At 47.3% G+C, this 18,708-nt stretch overlaps 1 protein-coding gene across 2 annotated transcripts in view; it reads right to left on the bottom strand.

Annotated features, from left to right (window-relative positions):
• The window catches only part of TMEM255A (transmembrane protein 255A), a 46,848-nt gene that overhangs the window by 13,317 nt on the left and 14,823 nt on the right, over positions 1–18,708 (bottom strand). Inside the window, exons 3-8 of one of the 2 annotated variants that reach the window (XM_060137680.1) lie at positions 18,042–18,104; positions 15,792–15,881; positions 10,665–10,733; positions 9,217–9,288; positions 8,721–8,809; positions 1,568–1,730 (exon numbers count right to left, since the gene is read on the bottom strand). In XM_060137680.1, the coding sequence (XP_059993663.1) occupies positions 1,568–1,730; positions 8,721–8,809; positions 9,217–9,288; positions 10,665–10,733; positions 15,792–15,881; positions 18,042–18,104 (546 nt within the window). The remainder of the gene's footprint in view (positions 1–1,567; positions 1,731–8,720; positions 8,810–9,216; positions 9,289–10,664; positions 10,734–15,791; positions 15,882–18,041; positions 18,105–18,708) is intronic. The other variant, XM_060137679.1, reaches the window with a different exon arrangement.

Below are 18,708 nucleotides of genomic sequence, written 5' to 3'. Positions count from 1 at the left end.
CCCGGTTCTACTGGGGACTTGGTGCCCAAAACTGCAGTTTTTTCTCTTCCCTGGTCCTACCGCACCTTTCACTTTCCATTACTCATCCTTTTGACAGTCCAGGGCCAAACTACAAACTGTCTTTCAGCTTCCGGTTCCTCAGTGACCCCCCAAATGGGACAGAAACAGCCAAAGGCCTAGGGGTTATCTGCCTCATTTCTGGGGTCAAAGGAAAACCCTTTTTAGGCACAAAATGATTCCCTAGACATGGGTGGGACATTTCTTTAAAGCAGCCATACGCAACCATGGCCACAGTTGGAGTCACCTGGGGGGCTTTTAAAAAAGTATTGATGCCTGGGCTTCAATTTAGACCAATCAAGTTGGCATCTCTGGAGGAGCAGTCCGGGCAGTCTGAATTTTTAGAGCACCTCAGGTGATTCCATTCTAATCTGAAGCCAGGTTGAGAACCATAGCTCTAAAGCTATTATCTCCATTATTAGAGATCAAGGTTTATTAAATAAGCAAATAAATACTTTGAAATGCTTTCAAAGCAAAAGAAGGAAGGACCCCACTATTATGGAGCATCTACTGGGCGCTGAGTCCTGGGGTGCCTTTTCAGACATACACACAAACATGGAATAGAGTTGAAAGGGAGCACAGGGGACGCAGGGAGACTGAGAGTGAGGTTAAGGTTGAGGACAAGACCTGACCAGCAGTTTAGCCTAGGGCTGGGCCTTCACATGCAGAAAGAGTCCGGAGGCTCTTTCTGGAGAAACTCCAGGAGGAAATTCCTGGGGAGGGGGAGACGAGCAGTACTCTTACCTGTAGCTAAAAACGTCTTTGCTTCCAGCTCTCCCAAAGTCTGTTAATGGAAATACCACCCAAAAAGGTTTCTACTAAAAGTGTGTGTGTGTGTGTGGAGGGAGTGGGGGGCGGTAATTAAAGGCTATGTTTACATAACTAGCATGAGCCCCACCCGCCCCCAGAATGTGCCTCAAAAACACAGGCAGGGCTTCCCTGGTGGTGCAGTGGTTGAGAGTCCGCCTGCCGATGCAGGGGACACGGGTTCGTGCCCCGATCTGGGAAGATCCCACATGCCGCGGAGCGGCTGGGCCCGTGAGCCATGGCCGCTGAGCCTGCGCGTCTGGAGCCTGTGCTCCGCAATCGGAGAGGCCACAACAGAGAGAGGACCGCGTACCGCAAAAAAAAAAAAAACAAAAAAACAAAAAAACAAAAAAACACAGGCAACTCATGTTAACAAGAAATGTCTGCAGGCTGATGGCATCACCTGGCTCCTTCGACTTGAGCTGTTTGAAACCAGCTACATTTTTTTTTTTGGCCCCACTGCATGGCATGTAGGACCTTAGCTCCCCGACCTGGGATCGAACCCAGGCGCCCTGCAGTGGAAACACGGAGTCCTAACCACTGGACCGCCAGGGAAGTCCCAAAGGCAGCTACATTCTTCAACCAACGGTTTCTGTTCCTCCCTTCAAAGCGTGGGTCCCCATTGCCCCCAACCGTCTTGCCTCGCCCCAGCCCTGACAGGAGGAGGGGTCTCTGTGGGATGGGAAGTCACTTCCTTCCTTACCATGTCCTTAAAGCCCCCCAGGACAGCGGCAGTGATGATGCCCAGGAAGAGGCCGACGATGTTGAGGATGGTGGCGGACCAGAGCAGGTGGTAGAGGTGGATGATATCCTGGCAGCTGCTGACGTCAATGTACTCATAGTAGCCACCGGTGATCTCCACCCGGCTGGACGGGGAGAAGCACATCCAGTCAGTCTCCAGGGAGCAGGCTGTCCCTCTAGGGCTTTGGCTACCATGCGGCTCAGTGAAAAGACAGATGGGCAGGTGGGGAGCTATCGTAAGGGACATCGTAGCCAACAATGCACTCAGGGAGCAAGATACGATAATCAATCAAAGTGTGACTACCGTTTATCCCCGAAACCCTCCTACCTGCCAGAGAAACACTTGTTACCATCAGCTAAGGCTAATCCTAGGTGGCAATTATCGACACCTGCTATGTGCCCGGCAAGGGGCTAAGCATTTTACAGACATGAATTCATTACATCTGTGCTAATATGGCGGCTTCTAGTCAACAGGTGACTATTAAAATTAAGTAAAAAATTCAGTTCTTCAGTCTCACCAGGCACATGTTAAGTGCTCAGCAGCCACAATTTTAAGGGCCACACTAGTGGCTGGTTACTGTACTGGACAGAGCAGATTACAGCATTTCCATCATCACAGAAAGTTCTATTAGGCTGCGCTGCAAATCCTTACAATATTGTGTGAGGTAAGTACTACCACCATTCCCGTTTCACAGATGAAGAAACTGAAGCACAGAGAGGTTAGGAATTTCCTCAAGTCGTAAGCGGTAGAGCTGGGATCTGAATTCAGGCTTCAAAGATTTCAGTGTTTCCTCTCCCAAAACAAAACACCAACAAACAAAAAACAACATCCCAATAAAGTACTAAAGCTGAGTTCCTGCACAAAATCTGAATATCACCTCCTCAGAGAGGCCTTCCCTGACCACTCTGTCCAAAGACATCCCCACCCCCACCCAGCCTGGTCACTCTCTAGCCCACTACTTGCCATGAACTGAATTGTGTTCCCTTCCAAAATTCATATATTGAAGCCCTAACTCCCAAGGTGACTGTATTTGGAGAAGGGCTCTTAGGAGGTAATTAAGGTTAGATGAGATCATAAGGGTGGGGCCCTAATCTGATAGGATTGGTGGCTTTACAAAAAGAGGAAGAGAGAACTCTCCACACGCATGCACACACTGAGGAAAGACCACGTGAGGACACAACAAGAAGGTGGCCATCAGCAAGCCAGGAAGAGAGCCCTCACCAGAACCTGACAATGCTGGTGCCTGATCTCGGACTTCCAGCCTCCAGAATTATGAGAAAATAAAGATTTGTTGTTTAAGCCAACCAGTCTATGGTATTTTGTTATGGCAGCCCAAGCTAATTTCCCTTCCCTAAATCCTCTGCAGCACTTACTCCTTACTAATGTGTGTGCTTCATTACTGTCTGTCTCCCTAACTTGAATGTGAGCTCCATGAGGGTAGGGACTTGGTTTGTTTTGTTCATTGCTGTGTTGGACACATAGTTGGTACTACATAAATACTGGTTAAATTAATTAAATGGAAGCTCCTGTCTTCCTGGATGTTGCAAACTAGTTTACAACTTGGCCACTGGAATCAATAATGAATCTTAAACACTGTGATTCTTACAATTAAACTTAGAACCAAACCCCCTGGCATCAGGATAGTTATGTGTGACTCCCCTGCTATAAGAATATAGAAAATGAAAAAGAAAAAAAAATTAAACGTTAACCTCCAAAATGAATCAGGGAGAGATTATTCACAGAAGACTTTTAAACTTTACAGATGAATTATCTTAGAATTCTTTAAAACCAGTGCTTCTTTAAAGAATTGAAATCAGTGTGGTTACAGGACAGCCTGCGTCAAAATCTGTGTTTGTGTGTCTATGTGCCTGCCTATGTCACTGTGTTATTTGTGTGTGCCTGTGGGGGTCTCTGTGTGTCTGTGTGTGTGTGTGTGTGCATGCATCTTTGAGAAAGAGATGGTTAAACATGCAGATTCTGAGGCCCAGCCACAGTCCTACTAAATCTGGCAGAATCTCTTGGGGTGAGGCTCTGGAATCTGTGTTAATGAGCTCATTGATATTTGAGACCCGCTGTTTTAAATAGTAAGCTTCCATAGTGAAATTTTAATGGTGTTTCAATTCATCAGAATTTGAGCTAGATTTCAGGTTTTTCGGGAACATAGCTGGACACCACCTGGAAGCATACACTGAGTGTCTCCTATTAGCTGGCATGGTACTCGAGCCTGGGGATGCGGCAGGGAGGATACAAAGATTACTTACCGCTCAAAAAGGCACCGCTGTACAAGGACTCTCCCCTGAAAAAGGCAGGCCTGTGTATAAGGGCGAGTGTGGGGTTGTAGGGGTGCAGGGGAGGCTTGAGAATCAGCTTCTGACCTCTCCCCAGGTATCTTTGCTTATGTCCTAAAACACCGAGGGTGGGCTGGTAGCACATACAGATGGGTGGTACAGCAGAGCAGACTCTGGAATCAGACTGCATTTGAACCCTGGCTCTGTCACTTATTTGCTGTCTGACCTTGAGCAACTTTCTTAACTTCTCTGAGCCCAGGGGATTTCATGAGCGAATGCACGGAAGCAGTACTCTAGCACATTGTAAGGGCCCCCCCCAAAACATGTAGCTGTGTTTTTTCCCTTTTAAGAGCCAACCTCTGGCAAAATGATTCAAACCTTTGAATCATGTTCTTAAAGGCAGTGACGCTTTAAAAGCACAGACCACAACATGGGGCTAGGTTAGTAGTTCATTTAAAAGTATTCACTAATTGTAGAGAATATATGTTTGGTTTCAGTTTGAGTGGGTTCAGCAGCTACTAAAATGATTTTTTAACTGAACCGTGAAGCAAAAGAACATTAATACTAGATCTGGTTCAGGGTTTAGCTAATTAATGTGGTTTGTTTCTGTTTGAGATTCACGATTCCATTTGGTTCAGTCTCTGGGCAGAGCTTTGCCTGATATTCCATCATTTGGATTCTCACTGCTCCCACCCTCAAGCCTCCGTGACTGCAGCGCCCTCCTGCCGGACCCCATCACTGCCTGGTTCAGCTTCCTAACACATTTGTAAAACTAAGTCATTCATTTAATCAAAAGCCTTCCCTGGCTCCCCATTACCTTCAGGAAAAAGTATCCCAATTCCTCAGTCTGCCATAATCCAACTCCAAAATGGAATCCACATTCCAGCCAGGCTGGAATCCTCAGAAGCACCAAACTGGGCATGCTGGGTACTTATTCCAGAACTTTGCTCAGATTTCTCCCCCTGCGTGCGCTCTGTTCTCTGCCTGTCCTGATCTCTCCCGCTGCACAAAGCTTCAACACACACTTCTCATTCTTCAAGGACTCCAGCACCTATTCATTAGCTTTGTACCTGGACTCCCACAGCCTCAGTCTGTTCTTCTCAGTTTGGCACGTTGCATATGTCAATAATTCAGCTATTCATTTCATCTGATATTTACCGAGGGCCTACCCAGTGCTGAGTACCGTGCTGGGTGCTAAAACCACAACCAAGGCCAAGGTGGACACGACGGCGCCGTGTAAATTCTAACCTCTGGAGGGCAAGGTCATCTCTTACACTTCTTTTGTGTCTCCCTCACTGCCTCCTAGCTGGGTGGTAGAAATGTTATGGGTCATCAACAGATACTTGGTGAATGAGTAACTGAGTTCAAAGACGGATCATTGCATTGATCATAAGATTGATTACCCAGTGCGGGCTTTTACCCCCTTGCTCCCAGCTTGCCGGGTGTGACTGGAGAAACAGATAACCTCTCTGTGTTTCAGTCCCCATTCAACAGAGTAGGAGGCAACAGATCTTGGAGAAAGCCAAAGGGCATCCTTCTGCTCTTCCACAAGGGCCTGGAACTATTCACCAACTGTTGGTGGACAGGCAGCGGCTATGGGCAGCCTCTGTGCACCTTTCTCTCACTGCGTGTATTCTGTGTATCAGTCTAAACCCCCCTCCCCATAATCCCCCTGGTAAATTGAGTTCCTTAAGGGCAAAATGTTATTTTAAGGATATCTATCCTTCTAGAACAGTCCCTGGCACACAGTAGGAGCTCAGTAAAAATTTGGCAAAGGGAGGAATGGATGAAAGTGAGCTATCATCTTTCATTTTATTCATCGTCAGCTGCGGCAGTTCACAAACCACGCCCATTTCCTTTCGCGTCCTTTAGGTTACACACCGAAAACCAGTGATATTGACTTGACCTCTCCAAAGCTGAGTGAAGGCTGAAAGGCAGCTGCTGCAGAGCTGCGTCCTAGAGAAACCACCTTCCTGCACAGGGTGAAATGGAATCGTCTATGTTTGGTATTAAAACCTCGCTGCCCCTGACGTCAAAAAAGGTCTGTGGCTTCGAGGGGACAGCAGAAACTCTGTTTCCGTAGCGCTGGACAAATGACTGCCTGATGTTTTTGTTCCCACTTGTTTTTTTCTTGGCCTCCTTTCCAGGAAATGGACTAGAGGAGCTGGTAATTGATTAAAAATAGGCTTCGTGTGAGGAAAAAAAAATACGCATTCGGCAAAATTAAAGTCTCCGAGCCTCAGAATGCTTGCAGCTAGCTATATTTAGGCCTGGAGATTAGGTCTCCTTCGAGCTGGCTGGAAAAAGTCTCGGGTCAAAGAAAATCTTTTCCTTCTATTGTAGGATCATCACCTCTTAAGTCTCGCGCCTTGCTTTCTGACCGCATGGGACTGTGTCCTGATGAAAAGCTCAGTAAGTGCTTTTCTAGTGGCTTTGCCCTTGGAATCTCAACGCTACAGACCTGGGCAAGGCCTCGATCGCCGCCTGAGGCTGGTCCCCAGGCATCAGGTAGGTGAACAGCGTTTCCAGCTCAAAGGTCGTTAGGGGCAGTGTCCCCATGAACCCTCTTAGTTGTCTGGTCCAATAGTTTATTTTCCTGGGGAAAAGGGTGTTCCTTTTTGATCCTTTTTAACACATGTCACTCCCTTGTCATCAGGTCTTTCATTCAAGCCTGGTCCTGTGCCGGGGCCTGAGGATAAAGATAAGATGAAGTTGTGTTCGCTGCCTTTAGGGAGCCCAGAGTTTAGCAGAGCTCCTCATAAAATTCCTTTAGGGCCTTGAAGACGATCCTGGCACGACTTGCTATAAGAAAGTCAGTTATTATGAAGTTCAGATTGACAGGAAGATAAATTGGGCTTGAGTCTCCACTTAAAAAAAATTCACCTAAGGGCTCAGCTAAATGGAATTTAAGGTAGGATTTAGTTTATTCAGACCTTTTTCAGAAACACACCTAATTGTGGAGAGAAAGGTGTGCCCATAAGGAATCACTTCTCAGCCCTCTCAGCGGGCCTCCTCTCTCCTCCTGGGATCTCAGAACGGAAAGGGAAAGGAGAGGAGAGGAGAGCTGGCCAGAGGAAGGGGTGTCAAAAGGAGGGAGGGGGTAAAAACAGAGGGGAGGACTGAGCAGGGGGAGGGGGATGGACAAGGGGAGGCAAGAGGAAAGATAGCGAACTAACCCCAATTCCCCCAGGACCTATTTTACATTCCTTTGATCATTTTTGGAAGGATGGGCTCAGGAAGTACAATTATAGCCAGCTCTCCATCACCGCTAAGGCGGGAAGTCCTTTACAAGTGTTAGTTATTATTACAACATGAATAATTGAATCTCCCAGATAATCCCCAAACCTCATTTGAGTCTTTAAGTTTCTCTTCCTCCACCGCCAAACCTTTTAATGAAATGAGACCGAAATGAGACCGGTGCTAGCAAAGAAAGTAAAAGGGCTGGCGAGAGTCCCCCTTCTCCTCCCATCGCTCCACTGCCTCTGGTCTGTCAGGTCTTTAATCCTCAAACCGGAGACACTGGCCCCCCAAAACCATGAGTAGGGAGTGTGAGTGAGGAGGGGTGCATCCTGCTGACCTCTTTGGACCTAGCTCCATCCGGGCCCCTTCTGCCAACTCCTCCCTCCCTTCCACCCTCCCCCTCCTCAGCACCCCTGCACTGATAGCTGAAATAAAATACGTGCATGGCAGGCACTGGCTGACACACCCCACGTACAGGGCCGTTTACTTATGTTCTGCATCACCTGCTCACGCATTCCTGTCTATTCCACCTTCTAAATTGCTCTTAAAAGTACTCCTTGCTTTCCACCATCCCCAAACCAACTTAATCTAGACTCCGTTCCCTTTGGCCTGGACTCTTGCAGTGGCCCCCTAGTAGCCTCCAGTCTCTAACCACTCAAATCCATCTTGCACGCTATACCCTTCAATGGCTCCCAGTTGCTCACAGGGTCAAGTCCAGAGGCATTCCTATGGCCAGTGAGCCCTCCATGATCTGATCTGTGACCAGCGCTCTGCCCTCACCTCCCCCACAACTTCTGGGAAGACCCTCCTCACCTCCACCCCACTTGGGTTTGTTTCCTAACTCCCTCCTTATCCTTTAAATCTCAGCTCCCACATACCCTCCTCCTTGACACGCCCCCCTTTGCCCCCAGTGACTCTGACTTCCAGTCATTTGCATAGAGAGGGTCTCCAGTACAGCCCCCAGATCCGCACTGCACTTCTCACACTAGACTGCAATCAATGGCTCACAGGTCGGTCATCCCTGCTAGTCTGCGAGTTTCTCCGCAGGACTCTCTGTATTCCTGGCACCTAAATATGTCTTGAAAGAGAATAAATGATGTTTTAACAATTGAAGGGCAGAGCGCCAGAGTGGTTGTAACAGAACTAGCACCAAAATCTAAGTTCTGTGAGGGCAAGGAATTTTGTTTTGTTTGCTGCTGAATCTCTAGCGTCTGGAACACAGTCAGGCTATTTGTTGAATGTTGTTGAACTTGGACTTAGACAGAACTGAGTGTGAACCCGACCTCTACCATTTTCGAACTCTGTGTCACCTTGAACTAGCTGTCTGTTTCCTCTGAGCCTCAGTCTTATCATCTGTAAAATGGGGATAATAATTCTACATACATCATAGGTAAGAATTAAATGAGATCAGATACTTGACAGCACCTAGCATAATGCCTGGCACAGAGAAGGCAGGTAATGCATGTCAGCTGAAATCCTTTGAAGACCAATGTCTTCTACTTCTCTGATCCCTACCGTGCGCCCTTCCCCCACTCTAGCCCTGCTCGTGCCCACTGTGGTCAAACCATCAGGGGCTCGGCACTCACTTGCCGCAGTTGTAGAGGTCACAGCAGAAGCAGGTGTTGCCCCGGATGCGAGGTGTGCAGAATCCACGGCTGAGGTGAGGGCAGTTCACCTGGGGACACACCACAGTGAGTAGGTGAGCTGGCACTGGATGGGAGGCGGGACCCTCTGGGATTGGCACTGTGAGTTAGTGACTGATGGAGACGGTAAGGATGGCTGTGAAATGAATACACCAATGCACGGGCAGGATGGGGCTGGGCAGGTGGCTGGCTGAACTCGTGTGTGAGGCAAGTCACTGTGGAGCTGGGCTCACGTGCAGCCTCGTCCACAGCCCTCAGGGCCCCATCCCTGAAGGGTGGAGATGGAGAGGAGGAAGGACGGATGGAAGGACGGACAGAAGAACAAATGGATGGTAGGAAATGAGGATACAAGGGGCGGGAAATCAGGGTATGGGGGAAGGGGACCAGATGGGAAGGAAGACAGAGGGGCCATCACATGCACTTTGAAGTATAGTAGTACCTCTCGAGCTGCCTGGGTAAGGTTCCTCATAACCCTCGCAGAAGGAGAATTTTTGGTTGAGGAACTTATGACCTTATATAGGAAAAATAGGGTTAGGGGGACCAGGGTTACAAGTGAACCTATGGAAGTCATTATTAACATTTTTACAGTCACCAAGTTAACACAAGAATGAGAACACGATGAAATCCAGAGAATAGCAATGATATTTTACACATCTCGTGTTTGCAAAAAAAATGTAAAAATTAACTTCCATTTATCATCTCTTATTTGTGAGAAATCTTCCAGGCTCTCCCCCGCCCCATATGGATGCAATGAAGTGCTTGTAAATTTGTTTCACTGTGTTATAGAGAATGTTGGTGGTAAACGCGCACTTTTTTCTATATTGGGTCCTTCATCCAAAAGCTCATGCCTTTCTGATAAGCTGTTGGCACATACATCTTTCTACTCCTTTCTAACCCGAGAATAGTTAGAAAAATGGTAAACTGGTGATTGGGGAAGGAAAATGGGGCAAGTGGATGGCACTGTTCACACTGTATGTCAAGGAAAACAGCTTCCCCTGAAGTTATGCAATGCAGTCACCATTTTATATCCACTTGCCACCTTTTTCTAACAGTCACAAGTTTACCATTTTTCTAACTATTCTCAGGGGCGGGGGGGGGCATTGACTTTCAATTTGAAGTTAATAGAGAACCAAATGGTCGAGGTTGCTAGAAGCACATGGTAGAGTTTTATATTAAAGGGCTCTCTGGATTGGAGAGAGGTGAATGTGAGCTGAAATGAAAGCTCTCCAAAAATGACCTGGAGCCGAGCTTCACCTCACCGCCCACTGCCTCTGCTTCTGTGTGAGACAACAAGGAACCCAAGGAGAGCCATGCGGGGCAGGAGAGACACACCCTCACGTGTCCACTCAAGCAGCAACAGACTGGCCTCCGGGCGTGTCGTGACAGGCCTCCCCAGAGCCTCAAAGTGGACAAGGCTTCTCAGTGACCCTCATTTGGCTTCCTGACCCCTCCCATATGTGGGACTCAGACTCTGCCTCCCCGGTCCAGGCCTGCTGCCTTGGTGGGGCTCCCACTTTTCTTCCAGCTGGACATCAAGTCCAGGCAGCTGAACCATCATCCACGGACATGGGGGAGGGACCTACCCTGTGGCCTCTGTACTCTTCGTCTGTCCCTCTCGGGATCAAAGTCACACACTGAGAGGCTGCCTGCTGGGGTCAGAGGGGCAGCCTATGGCCACAGAACAAAGTAAATCTGATTAGGCCTCATGAGGCTCTAACCTATGACCATGGCCCCATTAGCACTGTGCTCTGACCCACCGAACAAATCAACTAAACATACCTTGTAGCAAGCTGTAGGCCTGGGAAAAAGAGTAAAAGAAAAGGGGTTCCAGGCAGAACAGGAGACTTTCCCCAAAGGTAAGACGTGCAGCCTCCTTCTGGCTCTTACCTCCTCAGCTTCCTTCTGGGATGTCTTGGGCACATAGTGGCACCGGTTAGCATAGAGTGGTTTCAGATCCTGGAAACGGAAACACCAAACCAAATGGGTTTTGGCTTTGGAAAATAGAGCAGCAAGTGCTCTGATTGGTAATAAAAGATTTGAATACACACACACATACACACACACACACACACACACACACACACACACACACCCCAGAGCAGGTAGTGGGTTGGGTTGATTTCTGAAAGCTGCCCATCTAGGGAGCCTGAGAATGTGAGGATCAGATAAAAATGTTCTAATAACTGCTTTCTATTGGGCCACTTGGTTAATGAGAAATTAGGAAATTGACTGAGAAGTGGGTTTCTTGAAATTTCCACTCTGGTTTTCTTTTATTTCTAGTCTTTGTCTCTTTGCAAAGAGTCCCCAGGGAACAAAAGTCAAAACTCCAAGTTATTGCAACATCACACTCCCAATCGGAGGGAGGCCAGCTCCAACAATGAGGATTCATTATCACCTGGGGACAGGACCAGGGCTGGCTGACACGTACCCTCTGCTGTCATTGCCACAGCTTTTTCAGAAGGAAGAGCTCAGGAAGCAAGCCCCAGGGGGATGGGTAGCCATGGAGCCTGCTGTAGATTTTAACTCAACTGAATGATGAGCCATTTTCACTCAATTACACAGATTAAAGACAGTGAACTCCAAAAATACCACTGAAGCCCAGAAAACTAACATGGAGCTCAAGGACAGTTGACTAACCCTGCTGGCTTGGGCAGCTTCCTGGTGAGGGAGCTCTCAGACACAGGGGCTGGGGTGGAACAGATAGATGCAATCCAGTGCTACCTGGAAACTGTCAGTCAGGGGATGCTGCCCACTTTCCGGGGGACAGTAAACATCCCCTGACTGGTAGGGGGCTTCGACCAAAAGCAGGTTAGCACAGGACAAGCAGTTTATGCAAACTGACCTTTGGAACTCGGCCAAAAGCACCTTGGCAGAGGGAGTTTATCTATTGCCCCTCCTTCCCCCTAAACCCACTTCTCTCACCGTTTTCAATAATCCTGGTGGCTGCTTTTCCCCACACATGTGATTGAGCATCTCCTGCACCAGACACCCAAGTGCCTCCTTGCCTCCCTGCCTGCTGCCCCGTCAAGGACCTAGGACCTTCCATCAGCTGCTTCCACATGAATGTCCTGACCGCTCCGTGTTCTGAAAGTACACTGCCCTGTGGGCTCAGCCTGGAGTCAGGCTGGAAAGGAATGAGGGTTCTCATGGTCACTGCCAGCAGGGTTTATTTTCCGACTTTGGGCAATGGCAGAAGTCATCATCATCCTGCCGAAGGGGAGGCTTGATGTGCTGGTCGGAGCCCTCCTGACCTCCTGGTTCTCCAAAGAGCATTCAGCCACCAACTGCCTAAATGAAGACAGACGTGTGTGTGTGATGGTCGCCCATATGCTGCCTCTGGGTGCTCTTGTGCACTGAGGCCCCAGGGGAGGAACAAGCCCATGTGACTGGCCAGTAAGAAAAGGCCACTTAGCCGCGCAGCCTTTTCCATCCGAAGGGCTAGCGACTCTGGAGTGGAGGGCTGGCCACGAGACTGCTTCTTGCTGAGTGTCAGTGTGCTCTGGGCGAGGCCCTCTCAGGGCACGTTCACACCCATTATTTCATACCGTCCTCATGTTAACCCTGAGAGGCAACCAGGTTACTGTCACATCCACGTGGAAGAGGAGAGACTGGGCATGAGGAGGGAAAGGGATTTTCCCAGCTAGTTAATTGCTATATTCGGGGAGGGGAAAGGAAGGAAACTGGAGACGAGAGAGAAGGAATGAGACACATTTAGAGGGCGGTCAGGAAGTAGGTCTTAAGGGGAAGTGCACATGTCCCCAAGCCAAAGGACAGGGCACCAGGAGGTTAAAGGGCTCCAACAACAGGAAAGGCTGGCTCTAACCCACCCGAGCGGAGCTGGGGTCCAAACGTGCCTTTCATTTAAACTGGCCAACAGACATCACCATAGATTAATAAAGCCTTCTCCCTCAAAACTGTCTGGGTACCAGTGAGGACTGGCAGATGTCTTAGGACAGGTACAATGTAGGCAAAAAGTTGTTCTCAAAGACTCCTCCAGCCTTACTCCAACCTCCCGAATCAAATGCTCTACTGCAAGCCACTAACGGCAGGAGGTACAGAGGGCCCAGACTCAGAAGCTGGAAGAAACTTCCAATAAATATAATTTGGATTTTTCTCGCATTGCCTTTGGCTGAGGCCAGTGATCAAAACCTGTAGGAGTTTAGGAGTCGGGAAAATGCAAATCAAAACCGCAATGAGAAACCGCTTCATACCTACTAGGATGGCTAGAATTTAAAAGTCGGATAATCACGGGAGTTGGCAAGGATGTGCAGAGACTGGCACACTCAGATACTTCCAGTGCGAATGTAAAACGGCGCGGCCACTTTGGAAGATTGGCAGTTCATCGAAAGGTTAAACGTAGTTACCATATGACCCGGTACTTCCAATCATAGGTATATACTCAAAGGAAATGAAAACATATGTCCACGTAGAAATTTGAACACAAATGTTTATAGCAGCATTATTGATAACAGCCAAGAGGTGGAAACAACCCAAATGTCCATCAACTTGTGAATGGATAACCAAAATGTGGTATATCAATACAATGGAATATTATTAGACCATAAAAAGAAAGGAAGCAATGATACATGCTACAATATGGATAAATCTGGAAAACATTATACTAAGTAAAAAAAGTCAGGTTACAAAAGACTACATATTATATGATGCCATTAACAGGAAATGTTAATTAATATAGGGAAATCTATAGAGAAAGTAGAGTAGTGGTTGCCTAGGACTTGGGGGAACAGGGGGAATAGGGAAGTGATAGCTAAAGGGTATGGGGTTGTTTGGGGGATGATAAAAATCTTCTAGAATTGACATGATAGTTTGCACATACACGTGAATGTACTAAAAGCCACTGAATTATATACTTCAGATGGGTAAATTATATGGGACGTGAACTATATCTCAATAAAGATGTTTAAAAAAAGAAACATTAGGAGTGGGAGGAGGAGGGAAAGGGAGGAAGCCATTTTAGCTCATGATGCCATGAAAATCTACTGCAGGCTTCTTGGCCACTAGGCCTATGTTGCCATGGAGACTGCCTCGGAGTGAAGAGCGCTTGTCAAATGGGGATAACAACACCTGCCCTACATATCTCACAGGATTGCTGTGGGTCTCAAATGAGATAATAGATGTTAAGGCACATTGAAACACTAAATTCACTATACAAAAACAAGGAATTATTGTTATTAAGATGGCGCCTGTTGAAACAAAATAGCACACGTACTATGATTGTCTACAAGCATGCTACAAAAATAGGTATATACTCAGAGGGTAATATGCAAAAATTGCATATGCAATAGAATTGCTATGTTAGGGTGGTAGGATAGTGGATGTTACAAGTTCCTGTTGTGTCACTTGCCTTTTCAAAAAGAAAAAGATGAAGAAAAAGATGCCTCTCTCAGCTAAACTCAAAAGGGATGAGTCTGATATAGGGGCTGACATATTCCTGACCCCAAAAGAAAACTGGGCTAAAAGCTTCTCTCTTCCATCCCATACTTTTCCCCCTGCCCAGTAATTATCTCCTGACATGCCAGCACTGACCATAGGAATTCCACTAATCTTGGCAAATGAGGGACTGACTCTTATGTCTAGGAGGAGAGTCCAAGAGCAAGTTGGGATTGAAATAATAATGTTAATCATATGCAAATGTTAATATTATGTTAATAATGCAAATCATCCTTTCCCAGATCCATCCATACCCAGGACACTCCCTCAGGATGACCTGCACTATTAGCCAACGATTGAAACGGAATAAAATATGATGGATCCACACAATATTCTGATAATACAATTTTTCTCTAATTCAGTTGTTTTAGAAAACATATAATTCCAACTAGTTCACAGGATGTTTTCATTTTCAATGTTGGTTCACTTGGGGGAAAAATGAGTATCTGAGGTTTTTGTGGGAGCTCAGGAAGCTGCTTGGTTTGCTCTCGATTTGGGTTTGTGGGCCAGATCAGGGCTATACTATGACCTCCCTGGGACTTCTGCCTTTTGTGGACAGCTTCCTCCATTAAAAATTGTTGAAAATGATATTTCACTTATTTTGATTATATCTTATGACTGCATTGGTATAAAGACAAATTTCTATTATGTGTGAAAACATTTTTTTTGGCCTAAAAGTTCATCATTTTTCTTCTGATTTGAAAAGAAATGATCATATTTTTCTGGGACCCTGAAAGTCCGTGGGTCACAGGCACTGTTGTCTGCTGAGCCCAACAGAGAAGGCGGCCCTAGGCCAGATATCTGGAATCGTAAGAGATGGAAAGCGCTGACCGAGGGGTGAGGGCTCCTGCAGGGAGCCCTGTGGGAAGGACCCGAATCCCAGGCTTCTCCAAGAAGGAGCACAGGTTTGGGTTTCAGGAGTAAAGTAGCCTTACTCGAGGCACAGCTTCTCCAGAACAGGAAGCATTTGGCGCCTCTACTCCAGAACTGGGCTCGTTTTGGAGACTCCCAGCTCTGGGGCTTCCTCCGGATCCCAATCACATCACTCCTCTCCAACCATGAAGACAGCGAAGTTCAGGTGTCCTAGAAAAGGTGTCTGTCCTCATGGGCTGCTCTTGTCACTGTTGGAGGTGGGGGAGGTCAGCTATTGCCACCTCCAAGGCTCTCAGGAAGTCATGTGGCTTCCTGCGGCTCTCTCCCTACCTGCTCACTCCCAACACCAATTCCAAGCCAGTCCCCTGGCCCTTGTCTCTGACTTTTCCAAATGTCACCCACGTGTCAACAAAGGCTTAGCTCCAACCCCTCCACCATGGGGAAGCCTGCTCTGATCCAAGGTAAACCACTTGGGCACTTAGAGTTTATATGCCCAGCTTAGACCAATTTCTCTAGATGCCCGTGTGTGTCCAGGGATGTCCTCATTTTGACGTCACCTCCTTGAGGCCGGTGATGTCACCTCCCTCTCCTGTACCCCTCACAGCCCTTAGCACACACCCAGCACACACACACTCGATGAAGCCTTGTTGTATTGCCCATTTACTTTAACCCAGGACTAAAAATACTCACAATGTGTCTGGCAGCGAAGACCCCGTCGACTATGGCACAACAAAAGGCTGCAATCACACCAAAGCTGATAAAGACGATGGAAGCCACCAGCTGTGGGAGTAGGGGTGGGGGACAAAGCAAAAGTGTCTGTTAGCCCTCCACTATTGCTGCTTCTGGAGACAAGGCGATCCCCAAGACACCGCCAGCCAAAGCAGAACTCTGGCCTGCCAGCCCATGTGAAGAGTGAATGCCCTTTTCAGTCACGCAGCACGAGTGGGAGCGGGGGAGGGCGACGCGGAGAAGGGGCCATTGAAGCACTTCTTACACTTTCAGGGCAAGCTAAGAAATTCACTCCAGGAGTCTATGAGTGCCCAAGGAAGAGAAGGCTGAGGAACTAGACTGCATGGCTCTTCCATTCTCAGACTCAGAAAAATGTTGGACCTTTGACATCATGAAGTCCCACCCCCTATTTTATTTATTGTGGAATTGGAGGCTCAGAGAGGGGAAGTGGTGTGTCCAAGGTCACTATCCAGTCTATGGAAGAGCCTGTGCCCACCAACTCCTAGTCTAGTGTTCTTCCCAACCCCTCATGGTGGGCAATGATGAAGAAGGGATGATTCTGAGGCCCTGCGCAACCCTACATGGCCCTGCATCACTGAAGAAAGAGAACACTCAACTTATTATGGCTTAGGTGTCAAAGACATTTTACAAGGGTTGAAGTCTCTGAAATTGATCAACTCTGTGTGGTACATACAAAAAAGTTCAAGTAAGAGAAATGTTTGCTGGAAGCAGACTGCCCTATTCTCTGATCGTGTTAGATAACAGAAATTTTCCTAGTAATTTGTCTTCCATTACAAGGGCGATACCACAACCCAACGTGGGGGTAGGTGTTTCAAGGCGTAACCAGGGGCAGGGATAGGTACTGCCTAAGCCCACCATCTGCCCGTGTTGACCCTCAAAACACCCTCTTTGAGGTGTTTGGGGGCTAAAGTAGAGAAATAGCATGGCATTAAGCTGCTCCCCAGGGAGAAGGAGGAAATCACAGTCAAGGCCACCCTAAGGTCCTCCCATCTCACAGGCTAGAAGGTAATACTGATCTCCTTTGGGAGTTGTTCAGAAACGTCGCCCCATAAATCTCGCTTCACAGCACTACCGAGAGTTGGTAAATAATGGATGAAAGATGTCATGAAATTGGCATTATCAGCTATGCTATGATCAGCTCTACAATTAGAACTCCCCTGTCATTTTGAATAATTTAAACCCAAAGTGCAAACACAACTGGCAGCGGAGAGCCCAGGTGAAATGGAAGAAGAGAACTATTAGAACCCCTCTGAGGGTGATTCCCTACATTGCTGGGGGGAGAACACACGGTTAGAGTTCCCTGTCCCTGGAGCTATTACGTTATCTGATTAAACTTGCTGTTGAATAGACCCTAGCATCAGTCTAGATGCCACAGTGACTTGTACGGGGAAGCCTAATCAGTCCACCATCTGACAACTCACCAGGCATCTTGATTTACAAGCCCATAAAACTGCAATATGCTTGCAATTCGGTCTGTACCGTCTTCTCTTGCCCTCTAGGAAGCCTTCTCAGGCTGAAGCAAGAAAATACAACAGTCTGCCCTTGCGGGCCCCCATTCGGACATAGAACTTTGTGAGTTTTACCTCCTGTTATATGCGTACCCTTCCTCTCAACGTTACCCATACTTAGCTTTGAACTATGTATGGGTAATGGGAATACTTGAGGTTGGCTTCGTAATTTCATTTCGTCTTCTTGCGCCCTAAATATATTTGTTCTGTTAATTAAAGTCCCCTAGATTGGAATCTCCTAAAAGGCAGGAACCCTCTGCGAAAACTCCTCTCCAAGATTATGCATCAGAGAGGAAGGTGTGAGGGTCGCCAGTGAGCCAGGGCTGCAGCAGCGGGAATCGAAGACGCAAAGGCATCCGATGCGAGGACAACTGGCCTGACTGGATAGGCTGGCACACTCCTTTGCGAAGGAGGAGAAAAGCAAAAGGCAAGATCCAGATTATTCCATCCCTGTGACTTAAGGAGACTAGCTGGGCCACTGAGGGAACATCAGGCAGGGTGAGAACAACTCCCATACCACAGGGTCACTTTAAAACAAGTTCCCCGGAGGCTTAGGAGAAAAGTAAAGTAGCTGTTTCTTTTGTGGCCCAATTTGGGCAACCTTAAGAAATGTGTCACTTATCCACAGAAATGTTGAGCTTTTTCAGGTGAAGAATTTGATTCTATAACGATGAAAACTTACCATCTGCCGTTTGTTCTCCACGAGGTTTGATCCGATGATTCCAAGGAATGATCCAAAGCCGAGCTGCAAAGCAACATGGCACAGATAGCACGTGGGAAGATGGTTAGCCTGACCGCACGGTCGTTCCACCCCTGGGATACAATTCAGGATAACAGAAAATACCCGGGGTACAGATGCTAAACCCGTGCAGCTGTTACACAAATACAGTATGAGTAAGAAAAGTATTTCTCCCACCATTTGCCAATTTTTCCTCGTAGATATGAATCACACCTAAAAAGAAACTCGTGTGCCCAGGAGCTAAAAGTAAAAGTCAACCATAGCTTTTCAGAGGCTGCTTATTTCAATTTCAATATCCATTACCTAGCATGTGACTGGTGAGTCAGTAAGAGATGGATAATGGTGAAAAGCACGCATTATATTCTGATCTTTATCTTTTCTTTGAAAAGAGACCTTCTATCCTGATGCACGAATTACAAAATAAAGGTTTGAAATAGCGATTTCTGATGCATCAGACACGCTAATCAAACGCAGGAAGTACTTTAGAAATCAGCAAGCACCTTAACCTAGACTTAAAAAAAAAAAAGAACTATTTTTTGAAAGCCTGTATTTGTGGTTGACCCACTGCCATTTATGTTAGCACTTATTCACCTCTTCTTCCATCTCTGCT

Source organism: Lagenorhynchus albirostris, chromosome X (genome assembly GCF_949774975.1).
Source record: "Lagenorhynchus albirostris chromosome X, mLagAlb1.1, whole genome shotgun sequence".
NCBI lineage: Eukaryota > Metazoa > Chordata > Mammalia > Artiodactyla > Delphinidae > Lagenorhynchus > Lagenorhynchus albirostris.
The sequence above is the reverse complement of the archived record's forward strand: the minus strand, read 5'-3'. Positions and strand labels throughout refer to the sequence as shown.